Source organism: Cherax quadricarinatus, chromosome 87 (assembly GCF_038502225.1).
Source record: "Cherax quadricarinatus isolate ZL_2023a chromosome 87, ASM3850222v1, whole genome shotgun sequence".
NCBI lineage: Eukaryota > Metazoa > Arthropoda > Malacostraca > Decapoda > Parastacidae > Cherax > Cherax quadricarinatus.
This window is the reverse complement of record NC_091378.1, coordinates 17,937,328-17,960,221: the sequence shown is the minus strand read 5'-3', so window position 1 is coordinate 17,960,221 and position 22,894 is coordinate 17,937,328. Positions and strand designations below refer to the sequence as shown.

The following is a 22,894-nucleotide window of genomic DNA, read 5'->3' as shown; positions in this document are numbered from 1 at the left end:
ACAAAAATCGTTGCCAAAGATATTTGAACATAATTAGGGTATTCTGGTGATACTAAATTCAAAAATGACAGCAGGTTTTCAAACTGCTTCTAGTTTGTGGGACATTGAATACCTACCTTCAGTTAACAGGGACACTAGTCATCACGCATTTATATGTAGTGACAAAACTCCTGGAGAGCGAAACGTTGTCACAATAAAGTGTCAAATTAGTTGCACTTGTGTCCTTTTACTTAACATAGTATGTAATTCTACCAACATTAATACAACACTTAATATGATCAAAAATTCCCAACTAAGAAGTCATGTTGACGAGTGATCAATGGCGCCCCAGCTCATCCATCCTCCTTAATGTTTATATATCAACTCTCTCAATTATATGATCAAATAAAGGCTGATCAAAATGATATGAGATATACAGAACTAGACACCAGACACATGAGTGCCAACCATAAAAATATCAGCAGAAATTATCACACCAACCTCACGGAATATTAAACATTAAGACATCGTCTGGTAATTTTACAAATGCATGAACGCAGACAGACTGACACTATCAGAAAGGTGAGGATGAACCAGCAAGATTGGACCTTGTATTCACCTTGAGTAGTTCAAACATTGAGGACGTCACACACGCCAGGCTGTGATGATGGGGCGACAGAGAGATACAAATTTAACTATTTATACCAGACAGAAGAATCACAAACGAAACAAAACGCCATCAACGATATTGGAAAAAAAAATCTACACAAAACGCAAAAATCCAAGACAAGAACCACAAGTCGAACTGGCCCAGTAAATCACAGGAGGTTCATACACTGACCCAGTAAATCACATAAGGTTCATAGATTGACCCAGTAAATCACAGAAGGTTCATAGACTGACCCAGTAAATCACAGAAGGTTCATAGACTGACCCAGTAACTCACAGAAGGTTCATACACTGACCCAGTAAATCACAGAAGGTTCATAGACTGACCCAGTAACTCACAGAAGGTTCATAGACTGACCCAGTAAATCACAGAAGGTTCATAGACTGACCCAGTAACTCACAGAAGGTTCATACACTGACCCAGTAACTCACAGAAGGTTCATACACTGACCCAGTAACTCACAGAAGGTTCATACACTGACCCAGTAACTCACAGAAGGTTCATACACTGACCCAGTAACTCACAGAAGGTTCATACACTGACCCAGTAACTCACAGAAGGTTCATACACTGACCCAGTAACTCACAGAAGGTTCATAGACTGACAAAACCGTAGTAAAAATCGTAAGGTTCAGAGACCATTATAAATCAACGTTCAGTATTCACTAAACGAAAGCAGAATACAGAACATTATTTTATTACGTCTATTAATTATATATCTGACAGGCGCACGAATCCCACTGAATTCGAAAAAGAAATATGTGGAATTTCCACATCACCTGGGCTACATTCACTGAATTCATTATTTATAAAGGAGTGGAAAATGCCACTATCACGAGCACTTGGTATTCTATAGAGAAAGAGCTTAGAGTTTGGTGAAATATTAGAGCCTTAAGAACTGCATGCATAAGTCCTCTGCACAAAGAAGGCAGCAGAGAACTGAAAAAATGAATAACTTCTGCAGCGAAAGATGTTTTGGCAAATCAGATTCAAGCTTTCAGTAGATCTTAACTGAGAGCCATTCATGGCCCTAAATACAACATATGTCATGCTGCATGATTGATCTAACAAGTGGTTATTGGAATTCAACCCCAGCAAGGCTTGGGTTTGAATTCCACTACGCCACTTGTTCACTGGCGTAGTGAACAAAGCAACAAACCTACTCACCTCTCTATCTCACACACAGACACACACACACACCAAGTATTACTGTCACACTCCATATTAACAAGCCTCACAACTGCGTTAACTAATGTTTTTATTCTTGCTTCTAAAGACACTGGACCCGATACTAGTTGTAGAACCACAGCCACATGAGGAGTTTGGTAAAGTGTCCCTCAACCTACCAGGACTCCACCTAGCAGCTACACACGTCGAGAGGATGATCAACCAAAATATCTACGACGATATTTCACAAGGTGAGCGTTAATGTAATTCTCTGGGGAGACCACCAGATTTACAGGGAACATGCACTTGTGCAATATGGCCAGTAATTACATTAATTCTTTTGACCAAGAGCAAATGAAAAGCGTGAACCCATTCTTTTTGAAGAGTTGGTGAGTAAAGGTGGAAACTGTGTCCACCATTCTAGTACTGGTAATTACTGTGTTCCACTCCTCTAGTACTGCTAGTTACTGTGTGCCACACTTCTAGTACTGCTAGTTACTGTGTGCCACACTTCTGGTATTGCTAGTAACTGCGTGCCACACTTCTAGTACTGCTAGTAACTGTGTGCCACACTTCTAGTACTGCTAGTAACTGTGTGCCACACTTCTAGTACTGCCAGGAACTGTGTGCCACATTTCTAGTACTGCTAGTAACTGTGTGCCACACTTCTAGTACTGCTAGTAACTGTGTGCCACACTTCTAGTACTGCTAGTAACTGTGCCACACTTCTAGTACTGCTAGTTACTGTGTGTCACACTTCTAGTATTGCTAGTAACTGTGTACCACACTTCTAGTACTGCTAGTAACTGTGTGTCACACTTCTAGTACTGCTAATAACTGTGTGCCACACTTCTAGTGCTGCTAGTAACTGTGTGCCACACTTCTAGTACTGCTAGTAACTGTGCCACACTTCTAGTACTGCTAGCAACTGTGTACCACACTTCTAGTACTGCTAGTAACTGTGTGCCACACTTCTAGCACTGCTAGTAACTGTGTGCCACACTTCTAGTACTGCTAATAACTGTGTGCCAAACTTATAGTACTGCTAGTAACTGTGTGCCACACTTCTAGTACTGCTAGTAACTGTGTGCCACACTTCTAGTACTGCTAATAACTGTGTGCCACACTTCTAGTACTGCTAATAACTGTGTGCCAAACTTATAGTACTGCTAGTAACTGTGTGCCACACTTCTAGTACTAGTAGTACTGTGCGTGTTCCACACTTCTAGTACTAGTAGTACTGCGCGTGTTCCACACTTCTAGTACTAGTAGTACTGCGCGTGTTCCACACTTCTAGTACTAGTAGTACTGCGCGTGTTCCACACTTCTAGTACTAGTAGTACTGTGCGTGTTCCACACTTCTAGTAATACTGTGTTCCACACTTCTAGTACTAGTAGTACTGCGCGTGTTCCACACTTCTAGTACTAGTAGTACTGCGCGTGTTCCACACTTCTAGTAATACTGTGTTCCACACTTCTAGTGCTAGTAGTACTGCATGTGTTCCACACTTCTAGTACTAGTAGTACTGCATGTGTTCCACACTTCTAGTACTAGTAGTACTGCGTGTGTTCTACACTTCTAGTGCTAGTAGTACTGCGTGTGTTCCACACTTCTAGTGCTAGTAGTACTGCATGTGTTCCACACTTCTAGTACTAGTAGTACTGCATGTGTTCCACACTTCTAGTGCTAGTAGTACTGCATGTGTTCCACACTTCTAGTACTAGTAGTACTGCGTGTGTTCCACACTTCTAGTGCTAGTAGTACTGCATGTGTTCCACACTTCTAGTACTAGTAGTACTGCATGTGTTCCACACTTCTAGTACTAGTAGTACTGCGTGTGCTCCACACTTCTAGTACTAGTAGTACTGCATGTGTTCCACACTTCTAGTACTAGTAGTACTGCATGTGTTCCACACTTCTAGTACTAGTAGTACTGCGTGTGTTCCACACTTCTAGTACTAGTAGTGATGAGTGCGTTCCACACTTCTAGTACTAGTAGTACTGCGTGTGTTCCACACTTCTAGTACTAGTAGTACTGCATGTGTTCCACACTTCTAGTACTAGTAGTACTGCGTGTGTTCCACACTTCTAGTACTAGTAGTGATGAGTGTGTTCCACACTTCTAGTACTAGTAGTACTGTGCGTGTTTCTCACTTCTAGTACTACTGTGTTCCACACTTCTAGTACTAGTAGTGCTGAGTGTGTTCCACACTTACAAGACTGGACGTTTTAGCCGTCTAGACTTTAGTTAGTGGAAAGTGCTTGTCTTCCAGACTTCAGTTACTGGGAGGTATTTCTCTTCCAGACTTCAAATATGAGAAGTGTTATTCTTCTAGACTTCGGAGACTGGGATATTTTTGTTGTCCAGACTTTGGGTACTAGAAAGTGGTCCACCTTCAAACTTCAGGTACTACTAGGGTAGTAAGCTTCCAAACTTCAGGTACTGAGCGGTGTTTGTCTTTTAGACGTCCGTTACTGGTAGGTATTTACCTTCCAGACTTCCGGTACTGGGAGGACGGGGGAGATGAGTTCCGGCCGCTGGAAGGGTCGCTCTTGCCGCTCTGGAAGTTCCACCACGACAAGTCTCGCTTCCTGATCGTCGCTGACATCTGCTGGAGTCCCGTCTACCCTGATCTCTTCGCCGCTGCCTACACCGCTGGTAAGGCCCAAGGGATTAATGTATGGGATAATGTGTGCCACTGATAGTGTTTTTTTAGGAACTGTGTTAGTCAGAATGAGTGTTTGTAATGACTATCCTCTGTAGAGTGCGAGTCAGCATTAGTGTGTGTCATTGATGGTGTGGATCAAGGATAGTATTTGTAATGGATAGTATCTGTTAGGGATAATGGAGGTTCGAAATGGTGTGCAAGTAATAATGAATGTCAGGAAAAGTGAACGTGTAAGAGATAAGGTATGTCAGAAATTGTAATAGTCTGGAATAGTGCTGGTCAAAGATAGTATGAATCAGAGATATTGAATGGATAGCGTGAGTCATGGACAGTGAATCATGGACAGTGAGTCATGGACAGTGTGAGTCATGGACAGTGTGAGTCATGGACAGTGTGAGTCATGGACAGTGTGAGTCATGGACAGTGTGAGTCATGGACAGTGTGAGTCATGGACAGTGTGAGTCATGGACAGTGTGAGTCATGGACAGTGTGAGTCATGGACAGTGTGAGTCATGGACAGTGTGAGTCATGGACAGTGTGAGTCATGGACAGTGTGAGTCATGGACAGTGTGAGTCATGGACAGTGTGAGTCATGGACAGTGTGAGTCATGGACAGTGTAGGGGTCAGGATCAGTGACCAAGGATTATGTCGATCAGAGATAGCGTGAATCATGAGAAAGTGTGTGTCTGGGAGACTGTTAAGGAGAGTGCAAGTTAGGGAGAGTGTGGATCAGGATAATGTAAGTTAGGGACAGTGTGGATAAGGATAGTATGAGTTAGGGAGTGTGTGGATCAGGATAGTGTGAGTTAACTCACACTATCCTGACCCACACACCCCTAAACTCACACTATCCTGACCCACACACCCCTTAACTCAAACTATCCTGATCCACACACCCCTTAAAGGGTGTGTGGATCAAGATAATGTGCATCGGAAATAATGGTTTGGAGGGATAATATTTATCATGGATAATATGCGTCAATGATAATGAGGATACGCGTGAGGAATAATTATATCCCGGTACTCGGTTAATAACGCACTCAGCTCACACATTCAGTGTCCGTGGCTCGATTCCCGGTATGGGTCGCAACATTGAGCATGCTTCCTTAAGAAACCTGCTGTCCCAGTTCACCTAGCAGTAAATAGGTTCCTGGGTGTTAGCCCACTGGTGTGGGTCGCATCCTGGGGACAAAATTAACTTTAATTGCACGAAATTTGGTTAATTTCTGCATAACCAGGGGCTTCACATATATGTCGCTGATGTTAGCTATGGTCTGTATAAGTTGTATCATGTGCTTGTAGAAATTGTGTGTCAAGGACAGTGTTTGTCGGTGATAGTGCCAGAGAGAGATGATGTGGGTCAAGATAGTGTGGGTCTGGGATAATACGAGTCAGGGATAATATGGGTCAGGGATAATATGGGTCAGGGATAATATGGGTCAGGAATAATATGGGTCAGGGATAATATGGGTCAGGGATAATATGGGTCTAGTGTGGGTCTGGGATAATACGAGTCAGGGACAATATGGGTCAGGGATAATATGGGTCAGGGACAATATGGATCAGGGATAATATGGGTCTAGTGTGGGTCTGGGATAATACGAGTCAGGGATAATATGGGTTAGGGATAATATGGGTCAGGGATAATATGGGTCAGGGATAATATGGGTCAGGGATAATATGGGTCAGGGACAAAATGGGTCAGGGACAATATGGGTCAGGGATAATATGGGTCTAGTGTGGGTCTGGGATAATACGAGTCAGGGATAATATGGGTCAGGGATAATATGGGTCAGGGATAATATGGGTGAGGGATAATATGGGTCAGGGATAATATGGGTCAGGGATAATATGGGTCAGGGATAATATGGGTCAGGGATAATATGGGTCAGGGATAATATGGGTCAGGGATAATATGGGTCAGGGATAATATGGGTCTAGTGTGGGTCTGGGATAATACGAGTCAGGGATAATATGGGTCAGGGATAATATGGGTCAGGGATAATATGGGTCAGGGATAATATGGGTCAGGGATAATATGGGTCAGGGATAATATGGGTCAGGGATAATATGGGTCAGGGATAATATGGGTCAGGGATAATATGGGTCAGGGATAATATGGGTCAGGGATAATATGGGTCAGGGATAATATGGGTCTAGTGTGGGTCTGGGATAATACGAGTCAGGGATAATATGGGTCAGGGATAATATGGGTCAGGGATAATATGGGTCAGGGATAATATGGGTCAGGGATAATATGGGTCAGGGATAATATGGGTCAGGGATAATATGGGTCTAGTGTGGGTCTGGGATAATACGAGTCAGGGACAATATGGGTCAGGGATAATATGGGTCAGGGACAATATGGGTAAGGGATAATATGGGTCTAGTGTGGGTCTGGGATAGTACGAGTCAGGGATAATATGGGTCAGGGATAATATGGGTCAGGGATAATATGGGTCAGGGATAATATGGGTCAGGGATAATATGGGTCAGGGATAATATGGGTCAGGGATAATATGGGTCTAGTGTGGGTCTGGGATAATACGAGTCAGGGACAATATGGGTCAGGGATAATATGGGTCAGGGACAATATGGGTCAGGGATAATATGGGTCTAGTGTGGGTCTGGGATAATACGAGTCAGGGATAATATGGGTCAGGGATAATATGGGTCAGGGATAATATGGGTCAGGGATAATATGGGTCAGGGATAATATGGGTCAGGGACAAAATGGGTCAGGGACAATATGGGTCAGGGATAATATGGGTCTAGTGTGGGTCTGGGATAATACGAGTCAGGGATAATATGGGTCAGGGATAATATGGGTCAGGGATAATATGGGTCAGGGATAATATGGGTCAGGGATAATATGGGTCAGGGATAATATGGGTCAGGGACAAAATGGGTCAGGGACAATATGGGTCAGGGATAATATGGGTCAGGGATAATATGGGTCAGGGATAATATGGGTCAGGGATAATATGGGTCAGGGACAAAATGGGTCAGGGACAATATGGGTCAGGGATAATATGGGTCTAGTGTGGGTCTGGGATAATACGAGTCAGGCATAATATGGGTCAGGGATAATATGGGTCAGGGATAATATGGGTCAGGGATAATATGGGTCAGGGATAATACGGGTCAGGGATAATACGGGTCAGTAGTAGTGTAAGGGCTAATGTGGGACAGGGAGTGTTTAGAAGAGTGGAAGTGGGTTAGGGATTGTGTGTTTTAAGAACAGTATAAGTCAGGGACGATAAATGTAGCACGTGTGCAACAGCTAGGTATCTTTATTCCGAAACGTCTCACCTACACAGGCGGCTTCTTCAGTCGAGTGCAGAGGAATCAGCAGGAGCAATAGAGATGTAAAGACTATGTAATCAGTGCTTCACCCTTTAAGACGTAGTTTTGAGGTCAGTCCCTCAGCCTGGAGAAGAGTTCTGCTCCATAGTCTGGAACAATGTGAAGCTGAAGCGACAGTGTGGAGACTTATAATAGTGTCAAAGGTGAGACGCAGCCCACTAGAAGAAAGAATGTAATCAGTGAGAGGTCAGGTAACTCAGATCCACAAGTTATCGAAGATATTTTCTGTACCAAGATCCCGCTGTGTTGCAGTGTCTGACAGATAAGACATGTTCTGCAGTTGGGTATCTTTGTTCCGAAACGTTTCGCTTACACAGTAGGCTTCAGTCGGGTAAAGAGGAGTCAGCAAACACTGCAACACAACGGTATTTTGGTACAGAAAACATCTTTGATAAAATATTTGCCTGACCATTAGTTACAAGTGAGAGGTGACGGATTTGAGAGGGACCTGCCCTCTCACTGATTATATTCTTCTACTAGTGGGCTACGTCTCACCGTTAACAATGTCTCCAGTGTCACCTTCACACTGTTCCAGACTATGGAGCAGAACTCTTCTCCCAGCTGAGGGACTGACCACCTTAAAACTACGTCTTAAAGAGTGATGGACTGATTACATTGTCTGTACATGTCTAATTTTTCTGCTGCCTCCTCTGCACTCGACTGAAGAAGTCTACTGTGTAAGCGAAACGTTTGAGAAATAAGATCAACTTGTCGGTATTGTGAGTCAAATAAAATGCGGATCAGCATCAGTGGACAGGAAAAATGTGTCCCAGGTATAGTGTAAATCAGCGATGGTGTTTATCGGGGATAAAGTGGATCAGGGATAGTGTGGATCAGTGAGAGAGTAAGTCAGGGAGCGTATGAACCAATCACATTGTGAGTCAGGAATAGTGTTCTCACGGATACTGTTGGTCAGGGAAAATGTGTGTTAAGTGGGTCAATGACAGTGTGAATCAGGGGTAATGTTGGTTAGGGAAAGTGTGGCCTGGAAAAGCATGGACCACTGATAGTATGGTTCAAGGATAATGGTTCCCAGGCATAGTATGACCCAGGAATGATGTGGCCTAGGGACAGTATGGTCCAGTCACAGTCTCAGGCGATAAATAACGGTAGAAGTGAAACATTACCAATATCAACAGGTCTGGGTTCCAAATATTCGCTACAGTGAAGACCTTAAGAACAAGTGAACATCGCGGCAAGTAATGAACCAAAATTGGCTGGAAAGCCTCTCAGTATATTTACACTTTAATAACTGATGTCAATCACTAAGCGTTCCTGCTAGGTAGAAAATTCTTGGTAATTACATTGTGTTCATTCTGTTTTTTGAAAATAAACGCCAGAGATATTGTAAGTTTTACTTAGTTTGGGTCACGGATAATGTGGGAAATAAATTGTGTATCCCAGTGATATTATGTTCCAGGGATTACCTGGAGTTTACCTGGAGTTTACCTGGAGAGAGTTTCGGGGGTCAACGCCCCCGCGGCCCGGTCTGTGACCAGGCCTCCTGGTGGATCAGCGCCTGATCAACCAGGCTGTTGCTGCTGGCTGCACGCAAACCAACGTACGAGCCACAGCCCGGCTGATCAGGAACTGACTTTAGGTGCTTGTCCAGTGCCAGCTTGAAGACTGCCAGGGGTCTGTTGGTAATCCCCCTTATGTATGCTGGGAGGCAGTTCAACAGTCTCGGGCCCCTGACACTTATTGTATGGTCTCTTAACGTGCTAGTGACACCCCTGCTTTTCATTGGGGGGATGTTGCATCGTCTGCCAAGTCTTTTGCTTTCGTAGTGAGTGATTTTCGTGTGCAAGTTCGGTACTAGTCCCTCTAGGATTTTCCAGGTGTATATAATCATGTATCTCTCCCTCCTGCGTTCCAGGGAATACAGGTTTAGAAACCTCAAGCGCTCCCAGTAATTGAGGTGTTTTATCTCCGTTATGCGCGCCGTGAAAGTTCTCTGTACATTTTCTAGGTCGGCAATTTCACCTGCCTTGAAAGGTGCTGTTAGTGTGCAGCAATATTCCAGCCTAGATAGAACAAGTGACCTGAAGAGTGTCATCATGGGCTTGGCCTCCCTAGTTTTGAAGGTTCTCATTATCCATCCTGTCATTTTTCTAGCAGATGCAATTGATACAATGTTATGGTCCTTGAAGGTGAGATCCTCCGACATAATCACTCCCAGGTCTTTGACGTTGGTGTTTCGCTCTATTTTGTGGCCAGAATTTGTTTTGTACTCTGATGAAGATTTAATTTCCTCATGTTTACCATATCTGAGTAATTGAAATTTCTCATCGTTGAACTTCATATTGTTTTCTGCAGCCCACTGAAAGATTTGGTTGATGTCCGCCTGGAGCCTTGCAGTGTCTGCAATGGAAGACACTGTCATGCAGATTCGGGTGTCATCTGCAAAGGAAGACACGGTGCTGTGGCTGACATCCTTGTCTATGTCGGATATGAGGATGAAGAACAAGATGGGAGCTAGTACTGTGCCTTGTGGAAAAGAGCTTTTCACCGTAGCTGCCTCGGACTTTACTCTGTTGACGACTACTCTCTGTGTTCTGTTAGTGAGGAAATTATAGATCCATCGACCGACTTTTCCTGTTATTCCTTTAGCACGCATTTTGTGCGCTATTACGCCATGGTCACACTTGTCGAAGGCTTTTGCAAAGTCGGTATATATTACATCTGCATTCTTTTTGTCTTCTAGTGCATTTAGGACCTTGTCGTAGTGATCCAATAGTTGAGACAGACAGGAGCGACCTGTTCTAAACCCATGTTGCCCTGGGTTGTGTAACTGATGGGTTTCTAGATGGGTGGTGATCTTGCTTCTTAGGACCCTTTCAAAGATTTTTATGATATGGGATGTTAGTGCTATTGGTCTGTAGTTCTTTGCTGTTGCTTTACTGCCCCCTTTGTGGAGTGGGGCTATATCTGTTGTTTTTAGTAACTGAGGGACGACCCCCGTGTCCATGCTCCCTCTCCATAGGATGGAAAAGGCTCGTGATAGGGGCTTCTTGCAGTTCTTGATGAACACAGAGTTCCATGAGTCTGGCCCTGGGGCAGAGTGCATGGGCATGTCATTTATCGCCTGTTCGAAGTCATTTGGCGTCAGGATAACATCAGATAGGCTTGTGTTGATCAAATTTTGTGGCTCTCTCATAAAAAATTCATTTTGATCTTCGACTCTCAGTCTGGTTAGCGGCTTGCTAAAAACTGAGTCATATTGGGACTTGAGTAGCTCACTCATTTCCTTGCTGTCATCTGTGTAGGACCCATCTTGTTTAAGTAGGGGCCCAATACTGGACGTTGTTCTCGATTTTGATTTGGCATAGGAGAAGAAATACTTTGGGTTTCTTTCGATTTCATTTATGGCTTTTAGTTCTTCCCGCGATTCCTGACTCCTAAAGGATTCTTTTAGCTTAAGTTCGATGCTTGCTATTTCTCTGACCAGTGTCTCCCTACGCATTTCAGATATATTGACCTCTTTTAGCCGCTCTGTTATTCTTTTCCGTCGCCTGTAAAGGGTGCGCCTGTCTCTTTCTATTTTACATCTACTCCTCCTTTTTCTTAGAGGAATAAGCCTTGTGCATACATCGAGTGCCACCGAGTTAATCTGTTCTAGGCATAAGTTGGGGTCTGTGTTGCTTAGTATATCTTCCCAGCTTATATCGGTTAGGACTTGGTTTACTTGGTCCCACTTTATGTTTTTGTTATTAAAGTTGAATTTGGTGAATGCTCCCTCGTGACTAGTCTCATTTTGTCGGTCTGGGGCTCCACGCATACATGTCTGAACCTCAATTATGTTGTGATCTGAGTATATTGTTTTTGATATGGTGACATTTCTTATCAGATCATCATTGTTAGTGAAGATGAGGTCTAGTGTATTCTCCAGTCTAGTAGGCTCTATTATTTGCTGGTTTAAACTGAATTTTGTGCAGAGATTTAAAAGCTCGTGTGAGTGTGAGTTTTCATCAGAGCTGCCTCCTGGTGTTATTACTGCAACAATATTATTTGCTATATTCAGGGTCAGGGAGAGTGTGAGTCAGGGATTGCGTGGGCAGGGATAGTGTGGGTGTGAGAAAATGTAGGACGTAGATATGGATTAATCATACTATGACCCTGGGATAATGTGCTTCAAGAATAGTGTGAGACAGGAATGGTATGGGCCAGTGATAGTGTGGGTTTGGGATACTGTTGATCAGGGATAGTGATGGTCAAGGATAGTGATAGTAAGGCAAAGTGTTGGTCAGGGAAAGTGCGTTGCAAGGAGTCGAAGAGATGACCCCAAATGTCTGCAGATATCATAAGATGGTTCTTACCAATGTGAAGCGAGGCTTGTAGTTGGTCTAACTGATAAACAGAAAAGAGACAAACTTTTGGACTTTCAGAAGGCGATATCCGTCGAGCAAGCATGTCAGGAAGTACAACGAAAAAAAAGGGCATTGAAGATTTGACTGAGCGAGACGTCGAACGAGTCATAGCGTCCCAACATGACTCATGCTGGCCCAGGATAGCTGAACAAGTCCATCACTAAAGGTTATCACTATGTGCAGAGGGCAGAGATATAACAAGTGACGTGCGGCAGTCCCCAAGGAATGGGTTCATAATGACTCAAGAAATCGTAATGACACGATTGCAAACAAACCATACCCCCGGCCGGGATTGAACCCGCGGTCATAGAGTCTCAAAACTCCAGCCCGTCGCGTTAGCGACGTTAGCCGTCATGTTGACGGCAGTGAAGGGACTTGAGCTAGAGTTCGTCACGGCCACGCTAGCTGGAGATTCGTCTGTAAAAACTTGCATTTGTGGTCACAGTGGTGCCTGTGCTAACCTTCCTATGGTGTAGAAATATACCTAGTTGGATGAATCTTATTGTGGCTAGCTGGTCTAGTAGCTAACGCGACGGGCTGGAGTTTTGAGACTCTATGATCGCGGGTTCAATCCCGGCCGGGGTATGGTTTAATGGGTTCATAAGTGTAAATATACGAAAGTGTGGATCAGGAGTCAGGACAGTGTTAATATAAAGATATATAACACAGGCAAGCAGTGGGAGAAAGACACGAAATGCAATAACTAGGATAAGTTTACTGGAAAATTATCGGTCCTCGGACCTTGGTCACTCTAAATGTGGAGTTACCAAAGGATAGTGTGAATCAGGGATAATTTGAGTCAGGGCTTATGTGTGTTAGTAATATTGTAATATAATAATAGTAATATCTTTATTTTTACAAGTACATGTACAAGGTATACAGGCCTGGTTGACATCAATGACATACTACTATATAGAAAGCCGCTTGTTATGCTGAGCATTTAGGGCAAATTAGGTCAGTTTTGTCCCAGGATGCGACCCACACCAGTCCACTAACACAGCAGGGACACAGCGTGCGTGAGTCACGCCTTCCGTGATCCTCGAATATAAGTGTTTTTGAGGGTTACCCAAGTGTTCTGCAAGAGTTGTTAAGTGTGTCAAGGTAGCGAACAATTCCTTGAAGTGATTTACAATCTGCCTGAGCCACATAAGTGTGGGGAGAACCACAATTTTGTAAGTGATCTAGAAAGTAAAACGTGGTGGCGCAGTCAGAGCGGGCAGGCTAGTGTGGGTGCTCAGGCGACGGTGCCACGTGTCACCCAAGAAAGTTAACAAAGTGAAATAATTGTGACCAGTGAAAGAAATACAGTGAATAGGGTACATTATATAACGAGAAGAAATTGAGGTGGATCTATGCCAGGACGTCACATCGAGCTGGACAATCTACAGGCTACTACAGCTGCATTGCAAGTACTGTAATCACCTATGCATGGTTGTTTGGGTGTGGGGTTTCAGGTTCCAATTAACCGCCAAGCTGATTGTGAATGGTCCAACTCTCCTAGAACGATAAAGAATAGGCACTCAAGTACTCAATAAGGAATAGCAATTGGTAATCTATGGAACAAGGCGAGTAAGTTACTATAAGCCTAGGTGGTAGGACAAGCATAGAGGGCAACATTGTAAGTAGGTGCAGGTCAAGTCCCAGGAGGGTGGGGGTCAGGTCACAAGAGGTTGTGGTCAGGCAAGGGACCACTGAGACTCCACATAACACTCCAACACACAATTCCACCTACTTTTCAGACACTTAATAAGCCAACACATAATTCCACACATAATTACACACACACACACACACACACACACACACACACACACACACACACACACATATACAGACTCACACATACACTCCCCCCCTCCCCCACCAACATCTCACTCCTTCCCCTGATCCCCCCTCTCTCATTCACCCTCCTCCTCCCCACCTCTCCCTCCTTCCCCCTCTCCCTCTCCCATTCACCCCCTTGCTTCTCCCTCCTCACTCCCCATATTCCCCCCTAAATCCCCCTCCCCACCCCTCTCCCATATAGCCACTGTCCACAGTTCCTCCTCTACCTTCCCCCCCACACTCTGACAAACACACTACTAACCTAACACACAGATTTACATAAGTTTTCCATTCTGAGGCAATCAAAATAAAAGAAGTGGGTTGCCAGAGAGCAGGAAGGAAAACCAAGGGACAGGAGGATGAATCTGCAAAGGAAGATTGGGTAGCAGAGCTCACAAAAAGGGAACATTAATGGGAAAAGAAACTAGAAGAACTTAGCATGAGAATGGAAGAGAGGATAGATATGGAAAGCAGGAAGTAGGAGATGCAAGTCATAGCAGCAGAGGCTAGGATACAGAGATTAGAAGAGGAACTGAAAAATCTGAAACAGCCTGAAGAACTAAAGAACACTTTGGGAATGACATCAAAGACTGCTACCTCAGTCACAAATAAGGGGACTGTAGGGAAAGGAGCAAGACTGCATGTAGAAGCTCTATCAGAGGGAACTGTAGTAAATGAAAGAGCTAAGCTATATGTGGAGGCCCTAACAGACCACAGCAGAGCCCAGGGAAAGCCGAGAAGGGAAAATGACAGGCCACTGAGCCCAAGTACAATAGATAGTGAAACTGAAGAAAGGAAAGCTACAATGAAGGAAATTAAATTGAATGAGTGGATACACAAGGATATGCAGTGGGAGAATGAAAGGGAGAGGTCAGTCTTTGTGTATGGGCTCCAGGAAGTTGAAGGGGAAACATATGAAGCAAGAAAACAAGGGGAAAATGCAATTGAAAGCATCATAAAGGCAATAGGAGAAGATGACATGACCCAGCTGGAAAATTTTCAGAAAATAGGGGGGTTTGCAAGAAGAACCCGGTCAGTGAAAGCCACTTTCAAAGCAGAATCGACTCAGAACAGGATCCTGCAGGAGAAAGCAAGATTAAGGGACATGCCGGCATACAGGAAGGTGTATCTCGACCACGACAGAACATGAGAAAAAAGGCAGAAACAGAGAGATGGTACAAAGGCGAAAGGAGGAAAGAGAGGGGATGGAGGAGACAGACAGGAGATCCCAGACCCAGAAAGAAGATCAAATACAGCCTCCCTCAACTTCCTATAGAAGCCCCCAACCAGGTCAACCCCAGTGCAACCAAACATTCTAAACCAAAACACCCATGCCATATCCAATGCCCCCACCCACTGCATTACAAACTCCACCCCCACAGCAACCACCCATAGTTCCTTATCAGGTCTCCCACTTCCCCAACCCCAATATACCTCCCAGACCACAGTCTTAGAAAAGAAGTTGAAGGTGTGGTATACAAATGCAGATGGAATAACAAATAAGTGTGAGGAGTGGCATGAAAGAATCAAGGAGACATCCCCAGACATAATAGCACTCACAGAAACAAAACTCACCAGAATAATAACAGATGCAATCTTTCCATCCGGATATCAAATCCTCAGGAAAGACAGAGGGAGGAGGAGTTGCACTGCTCATTAAAAACCAGTGGGGTTTTGAGAAAATGGAAGGAATGGATGGCACGGGCAAAAGGGACTACTTAGTAGGAACAATCCAGTCTGAGTTACATAAGGTGATAATTGCAGTAATGTACAACCCACCACAGAACTGCAGGAGGCCAAGAGAAGAAGACGATGAGAGCAACAGAGCAATGGTTGACACACTAGCCGAGGTGGCCAGAAGAGCAAAGTTACTAGTTATGGGTGATTTCAATCACAAGGAGATTGACTGGGAAAACCTGGAGCCCCATGGGGGTCCCAAAACATGGAGAGCCAAGATGATGGATGTGGTACTGGAAAACCTCATGCATCAATATGTTAGACACACTACCAGAGAGAGAGGTGAGGATGATCCAGCAAGACTGGACCTTGTATTCACCTTGAGTAGTTCGGACATCGAGGATATCATGTATGAAAGGCCCCTGGGAGCTAGTGATCATGTGGTTATGTGCTTTGACTACATAGTTGAGCTTCAAATGGAGAGAGTAGCAGGAATAGGATGGGAAAAAACAAACTACAAAGGGGGAACTGCTCAGGCATGAGGAACTTCCTGCAAGACATTCAATGGAAGAGGGAACTGACAGGAAAACCAGTACAAGAAATGGACTATGTGGCAACAAAATGCAAGGAGGCAGAGGAGAGGTTTGTTCCGAAGGGAAACAGAAATAATGGAAAGAACAGAACGAGTCCTTGGTTCACCCAAAGGTGTAGGGAGGCAAAAACTAGGTGTACTAGAAAATGGAAAAGGTACAGAAGGCAGAGAACTCAGGAAAATTAAGAGATTAGCTGAAGAGCCAGAAACGAATATGCACAGATAAGAAGGGAGGCTCAGCAACAATATGAAAATGACATAGCATTGAAAGTCAAATCTGTCCCGAAGCTGTTGTACAGCCACATCAGGAGGAAAACAACAGTCGAGGACCAGGTAATCAGACTGAGGAAGGGTGATGGGGAGTTCACAAGAAACGACTGAGAGGTATGCGAGGAGCTCAACACGAGATTTAAAGAAGTATTTACAGTGGAAAACAGTAGGACTCCAGGAAATCAGAACAGGGGGGTACACCAACAAGTGCTGCATGAGGTACACATAACCAAGAAGGAGGTGAAGAAGCTGCTATGTGAACTTGACACCTCAAAGGCGGTAGGACCAGACATCTCTCCGTGGGTCCTTAGAGAGGGAGCAGAGATGCTGTGTGTGCCATTAACAAAAACCTTCAACACATCCATTGAAACTGGGCAACTCCCTGAGGTATGGAAGATGGCAAATGTAGTCCCAATTTTTAAAAAGGGAGACAGACATCAGGCACTAAACTACAGACCTGTATCAATAACGTGTATAGTATGCAAAGTCATGGAGATCATCAGGAGGAGAGTGGTGGAGCACCTGGAAAGAAACAAGTGTATAATTGACAACCAGCACGGTTTCAGGGAAGGAAAATCCTGTGTCACAAACCTACTGGAGTTTTATGACAAGGTGACAGAAGTAAGACAAGAGAGGGGTGGATCGACTGCATTTTTTTGGACTGCAAGGCCTTCGACACAGTTCCTCACAAGAGGTTACTGCAAAAGCTAGAGGATCAGCCACACATAACAGGAAAGGCACTGCAATGGATCAGAGAATACCTGGCAGGGAGGCAACGAGTCATGGTACGTGACGAGGTGTCAGAGTGGGCGCCTGTGGCAAGCGGGGTTCCACAGGGGTCGGTCCTAGGACCTGTGCTCTTCTTGGTATATGTGAATGACAACGGAAGGGATAGACTCGGAAGTGTCCTTGTTTGCAGATAAGGTGAAGTTAATGAGAAGAATCAAATCGGATGCGGATCAGGAAGGACTACAAAGAGACCTGGACAGGCTACAAGCCTGGTCCAGCAACTGGCTCCTTGAGTTTAACCCTGCCAAATGCAAAGTCATGAAGATTGGGGAAGGGCAAAGAAGACCACAGACACAATATAGTCTAGATGGCCAAAGACTGCAAACCTCACTCAAGGAAAAAGATCTGAGAGCGAGTATAACACAGAGCATATCTCCTGAGGCGCACATCAATCAGATAACTGCTGCAGCATACGGGCGTCTGGGAAACCTACGGATAGCGTTCCGATACCTCAGTAAGGAATCGTTCAAGACTCTGTATACCATGTACGTCAGGCCCATACTGGAGTATGCAGCACCAGTTTGGAATCCACACCTGGTCAAGCACGTCAAGAAATTAGAAAAAGTGCAAAGGTTTGCAACAAGACTAGTCCCAGAGCTAAGGGGATTGTCCTACGAAGAAAGGTTGAGGGAAATCAGCCTGACGACACTGGAGGACAGGAGGGTCAGGGGAGACATTATAGCAACATATAAAATACTGCACGGAATAGACAAGGTGGACAAAGACGGGATGTTCCAGAGATGGGACACAGACACAAGAGGTCACAATTGGAAGTTGAAGACTCAGATGAGTCAAAGGGATGTTAGGAAGTATTTCTTCAGTCACAGAGTAGTCAGGCCGTGGAATAGCCTAGAAAGTGACGTAGTGGAGGCGGGAACCATACATAGTTTTAAGGCGAGGTATGATAAAGCTCATGGAGCAGGGAGAGCACCTAGTAGCAGTCAGTGAAGAGGCGGGGCCAGGACCTATGACTCGACCCCTGCAACCACAAATAGGTTAGTACAAATAGGCGAGTACCCAGGATGTGACCCACACCAGTCCACTAACACCCAGGTTCCCATTATTACTGATGGGTGGACAGGGACAAGAGATGTAAGGAAACACGCCCAGTGTTTCCACCCCTTTACCAGGAATCGAACCCGGACCCTCACCGTGTGAAGCGAGAGCTTTAGCCACCAGGCCACGAGCCACGTTAGTGTAGGTCAGGATAGTGTGGGTCTGAGAGAGTGGGGGTCTGAGAGTGTGTGGGTCTGAGAGAGTGGGGGTCTGAGTGTGGGTCTGAGAGTGTGTGGGTCTGAGAGTGTGTGGGTCTGAGAGTGTGTGGGTCTGAGAGAGTGTGGGTCTGAGAGTGTGTGGGTCTAAGAGTGTGTGGGTCTGAGAGTGTGTGGGTCTGAGAGTGTGTGGGTCTGAGAGTGTGTGGGTCTGAGAGTGTGTGGGTCAGAGTGTGTGGGTCTGAGAGAGTGTGGGGGTCTGAGTGTGTGTGGGTCTGAGAGAGTGTGGGTCTGAGAGTGTGTGGGTCTGAGAGTGTGTGGGTCTGAGAGTGTGTGGGTCTGAGAGAGTGTGGGTCTGAGAGTGTGTGGGTCTGAGTGTGGGTGAGTGTGGGTCTGAGAGTGTGTGGGTCTGAGTGTGTATGGGTCTGAGAGAGTGTGGGTCAGAGTGTGTGTGGGTCTGAGAGAGTGGGGGCCTGAGAATGCGTGGGTCTGAGTGTGTGTGGGTCTGAGAGAGTGTGGGTTTGAGAATGTGTGGGTCTGAAAGAGTGTGGGTCTGAGAGAGTGGGGGTCTGAGAATGCGTGGGTCTGAGTGTGTGTGGGTCTGAGAGAGTGGGGGGTCTGAGAGTGTGTGGGTCTGAGAGTGTGTGGGTCAGAGTGTGTGTGAGTCTGAGAGAGTGGGGGCCTGAGTGTGGATCTGAGTGTGTGTGGGTCTGAGAGAGTGTGGGTCTGAGAGTGTGTGGGTCTGAGTGTGGGTGAGTGTGGGTCTGAGTGTGTGTGGGTCTGAGTGTGGGTCTGAGTGTGGGTGTGAGAGTGTAGTCCAAGGGTACCAACAGAGAACAGAGGTGCACTACGGTGTTGACTGCCGCTACTCATACCTATTACCAACAAAATAATTCTAAATTATTTACAGTGACGAAACATGCTAAGTTCTGTGACGCTACTTAGCCTATTTTTGTACGCAACTGCAGCTCTTCTGATAAACTAATATTTTCCAATGTTAACTCAAATTCTGAATATTGCTAACTTATACATCTTACAACAGTGCTCACTTATACAACATCTTACAACAGTGCTCACTTATACACCATCTTACAACAGTGCTCACTTATACAACATCTTACAACAGTGCTCACTTATACAACATCTTACAACAGTGCTCACTTATACAACATCTTACAACAGTGCTCACTTATACACCATCTTACAACAGTGCTCACTTATACAACATCTTACAACAGTGCTCACTTATACACCATCTTACAACAGTGCCCACTTATACAACATCTTACAACAGTGCTCACTTATACACCATCTTACAACAGTGCTCACTTATACAACATCTTTCAACAGTGCTCACTTATACAACATCTTACAACAGTGTCCACTTATACATCTTACAACAGTGCTCACTTATACAACATCTTACAACAGTGCTCACTTATACAACATCTTACAACAGTGCTCACTTATACAACATCTTACAACAGTGTCCACTTATACATCTTACAACAGTGCTCACTTATACATCTTACAACAGTGCTCACTTATACACCATCTTACAACAGTGCTCACTTATACACCATCTTACAACAGTGCTCACTTATACAACATCTTACAACAGTGTCCACTTATACATCTTACAACAGTGCTCACTTATACATCTTACAACAGTGCTCACTTATACAACATCTTACAACAGTGCTCACTTATACAACATCTTACAACAGTGCTCACTTATACAACATCTTACAGTGCTCACTTATACAACATCTTACAACAGTGCTCACTTATACATCTTACAACAGTGCCCACTTATACATCTTACATCAGTGCTCACTTATACAACATCTTACAACAGTGCTCACTTATAGATCTTACAACAGTGCTCACTTATACAACATCTTACAACAGCGCTCACTTATACATCTTACAACAGTGCTCACTTATACAACATCTTACAACAGTGCTCACTTATACAACATCTTACAACAGCGCTCACTTATACATCTTACAACAGTGCTCACTTATACAACATCTTACAACAGTGCTCACTTATACACCATCTTACAACAGTGCTCACTTATACAACATCTTACAACAGTGCTCACTTATACATCTTACAACAGTGCTCACTTATACAACATCTTACAACAGTGCTCACTTATACAACATCTTACAACAGTGCCCACTTATACATCTTACAACAGTGCTCACTTATACATCTTACAACAGTGCTCACTTATACAACATCTTACAACAGTGCTCACTTATACAACATCTTACAACAGTGCTCACTTATACAACATCTTACAACAGTGCTCACTTATACAACATCTTACAGTGCTCACTTATACAACATCTTACAACAGTGCTCACTTATACATCTTACAACAGTGCTCACTTATACACCATCTGACAACAGTGCTCACTTATACAACATCTGACAACAGTGCTCACTTATACAACATCTGACAACAGTGCTCACTTATACAACATCTGACAACAGTGCTCACTTATACAACATCTGACAACAGTGCTCACTTATACACCATCTGACAACAGTGCTCACTTATACATCTTACGACAGTGCTCACTTATACAACATCTTACAACAGTGCTCACTTATACACCATCTTACAACAGTGCTCACTTATACATCTTACAACAGTGCTCACTTATACACCATCTTACAACAGTGCTCACTTATACAATCTTACAACAGTCTCACTTAACAGTGCTCACTTATACAACATCTGACAACAGTGCTCACTTATACACCATCTGACAACAGTGCTCACTTATACACCATCTGACAACAGTGCTCACTCATACATCTTACAAGAGTGCTCACTCGGAGTTCTCAATCTTCGTTGGTTTATTAATATGTTTAATACCATCAACCTGGGGTTGACAACGAGGTTGTCAACCCCAGGTTGGTGAATTAGCAGACCTTAGAACATGAAAGCAGATTAGCATATTAACAGATATACTTGGCCAGGCCAGACAACTACCATTCACACCCGTTCATTCCGATGTATCTATTAGCAGCGAGTGAGAAAATATGCTTGGCTACTTCCAGGAGACATAGGTGGTCCGGAGGGGTGTGGGATGCTGTGTCTCTATACCTTGAAGAATCCCGCCACACCTGAGAGAGTCTTCCACACACCCTGCGGGGTGCTCTCCCTCAACTTCCACCCCAAGGTTAGTGCTCGCATACTAGGGCAGAGAATCAGTGTGTGTCAGCGTGTTCTCCCTTCACGTCCACAGGTAACGCCATACTCTGTCTCAGCTACAGCAAGATAATTACACACAGTTTGTGTTCACAACAGAAAAGCTCCATGCATACACTGTGTCATAAACGGTTACACATTTATTACACACTGTTAAAAAGAAAAACTTTCACCATCATTCACTCCATCACTGTCTTGCCAGAAGGGTGCTTTACACTACAGTTTTTAAACTGCAACATTAACACCCCTCCTTCAGAGTGCAGGCACTGTACTTCCCATCTCCAGGACTCAAGTCCGGCCTCCAGGACTCAAGTCATTTACAAAAGGGTATCTGCGCGCGAGCGAGCGCGCACATACACAGTCACAGTAGTCAGGAAGTGGAATAGTTTGGGAAGCGATATAGTGGAGGCAGGATCCATACATTGCTTTAAGAATGGTATGATAAAGTTCATGGAGCAGGAAGAGTGACTCAGTAGCGGCCAGTGAAGAGGCAGGGGCCAGGAGATGTGAATCGACCCCAGCAACCACAACTAGGCGAGTACAACTATACGAGTACATGTGTCATCCACGGAACAGTAGCTCCACACAAATTATCATGACCAGCAAGACAACTCCTCGCACTACCTCAATAACAACGTAATGCCACAGAAGCCATACTATAATCCACAACATAACATCACACACACTGTCATAAGAGCAACGTTACTCTTCTTACTTTGTAGTCCACGGGGAGACTTTACACCCTTTGGCATAGTTTAAAAAGACACGCAAACAATCACTAGGACATATAAGAAAAAGTCTGAGTCCTGGGACCTTGATCACTAACATACAGAGGATAAAAAGAGTATATATATAGTCTAAGAGAGAGGTGTGGGTGACACAGTGACATGAAAAAAATATGTCAGACGGATGAGGACGGTAGAGATGAGTATCACGCATGTCAATGATTTAGAAATTTTGCAATTTCCAGTATCATGTTCTGGAAACCACAAAATTTCTAAAATAATAGCATAGATGGTACTCAAGTCAGGTAAAGCGCCACCTACCTAACAACACAGGAGTCACGAGATTACATTGTCTAC

The 22,894-nt window shown here is 44.4% G+C and overlaps 1 protein-coding gene across 1 annotated transcript in view; it reads left to right on the top strand.

Moving 5' to 3' along the window:
* Window positions 1–22,894, top strand: part of LOC128703745 (dynein axonemal intermediate chain 1-like) — a 93,095-nt gene that overhangs the window by 19,346 nt on the left and 50,855 nt on the right. Inside the window, exons 5-7 of the mRNA XM_070103780.1 lie at window positions 1,925–2,066; window positions 4,314–4,475; window positions 21,662–21,783. Of these exons, the coding sequence (XP_069959881.1) occupies window positions 1,925–2,066; window positions 4,314–4,475; window positions 21,662–21,783 (426 nt within the window). The remainder of the gene's footprint in view (window positions 1–1,924; window positions 2,067–4,313; window positions 4,476–21,661; window positions 21,784–22,894) is intronic.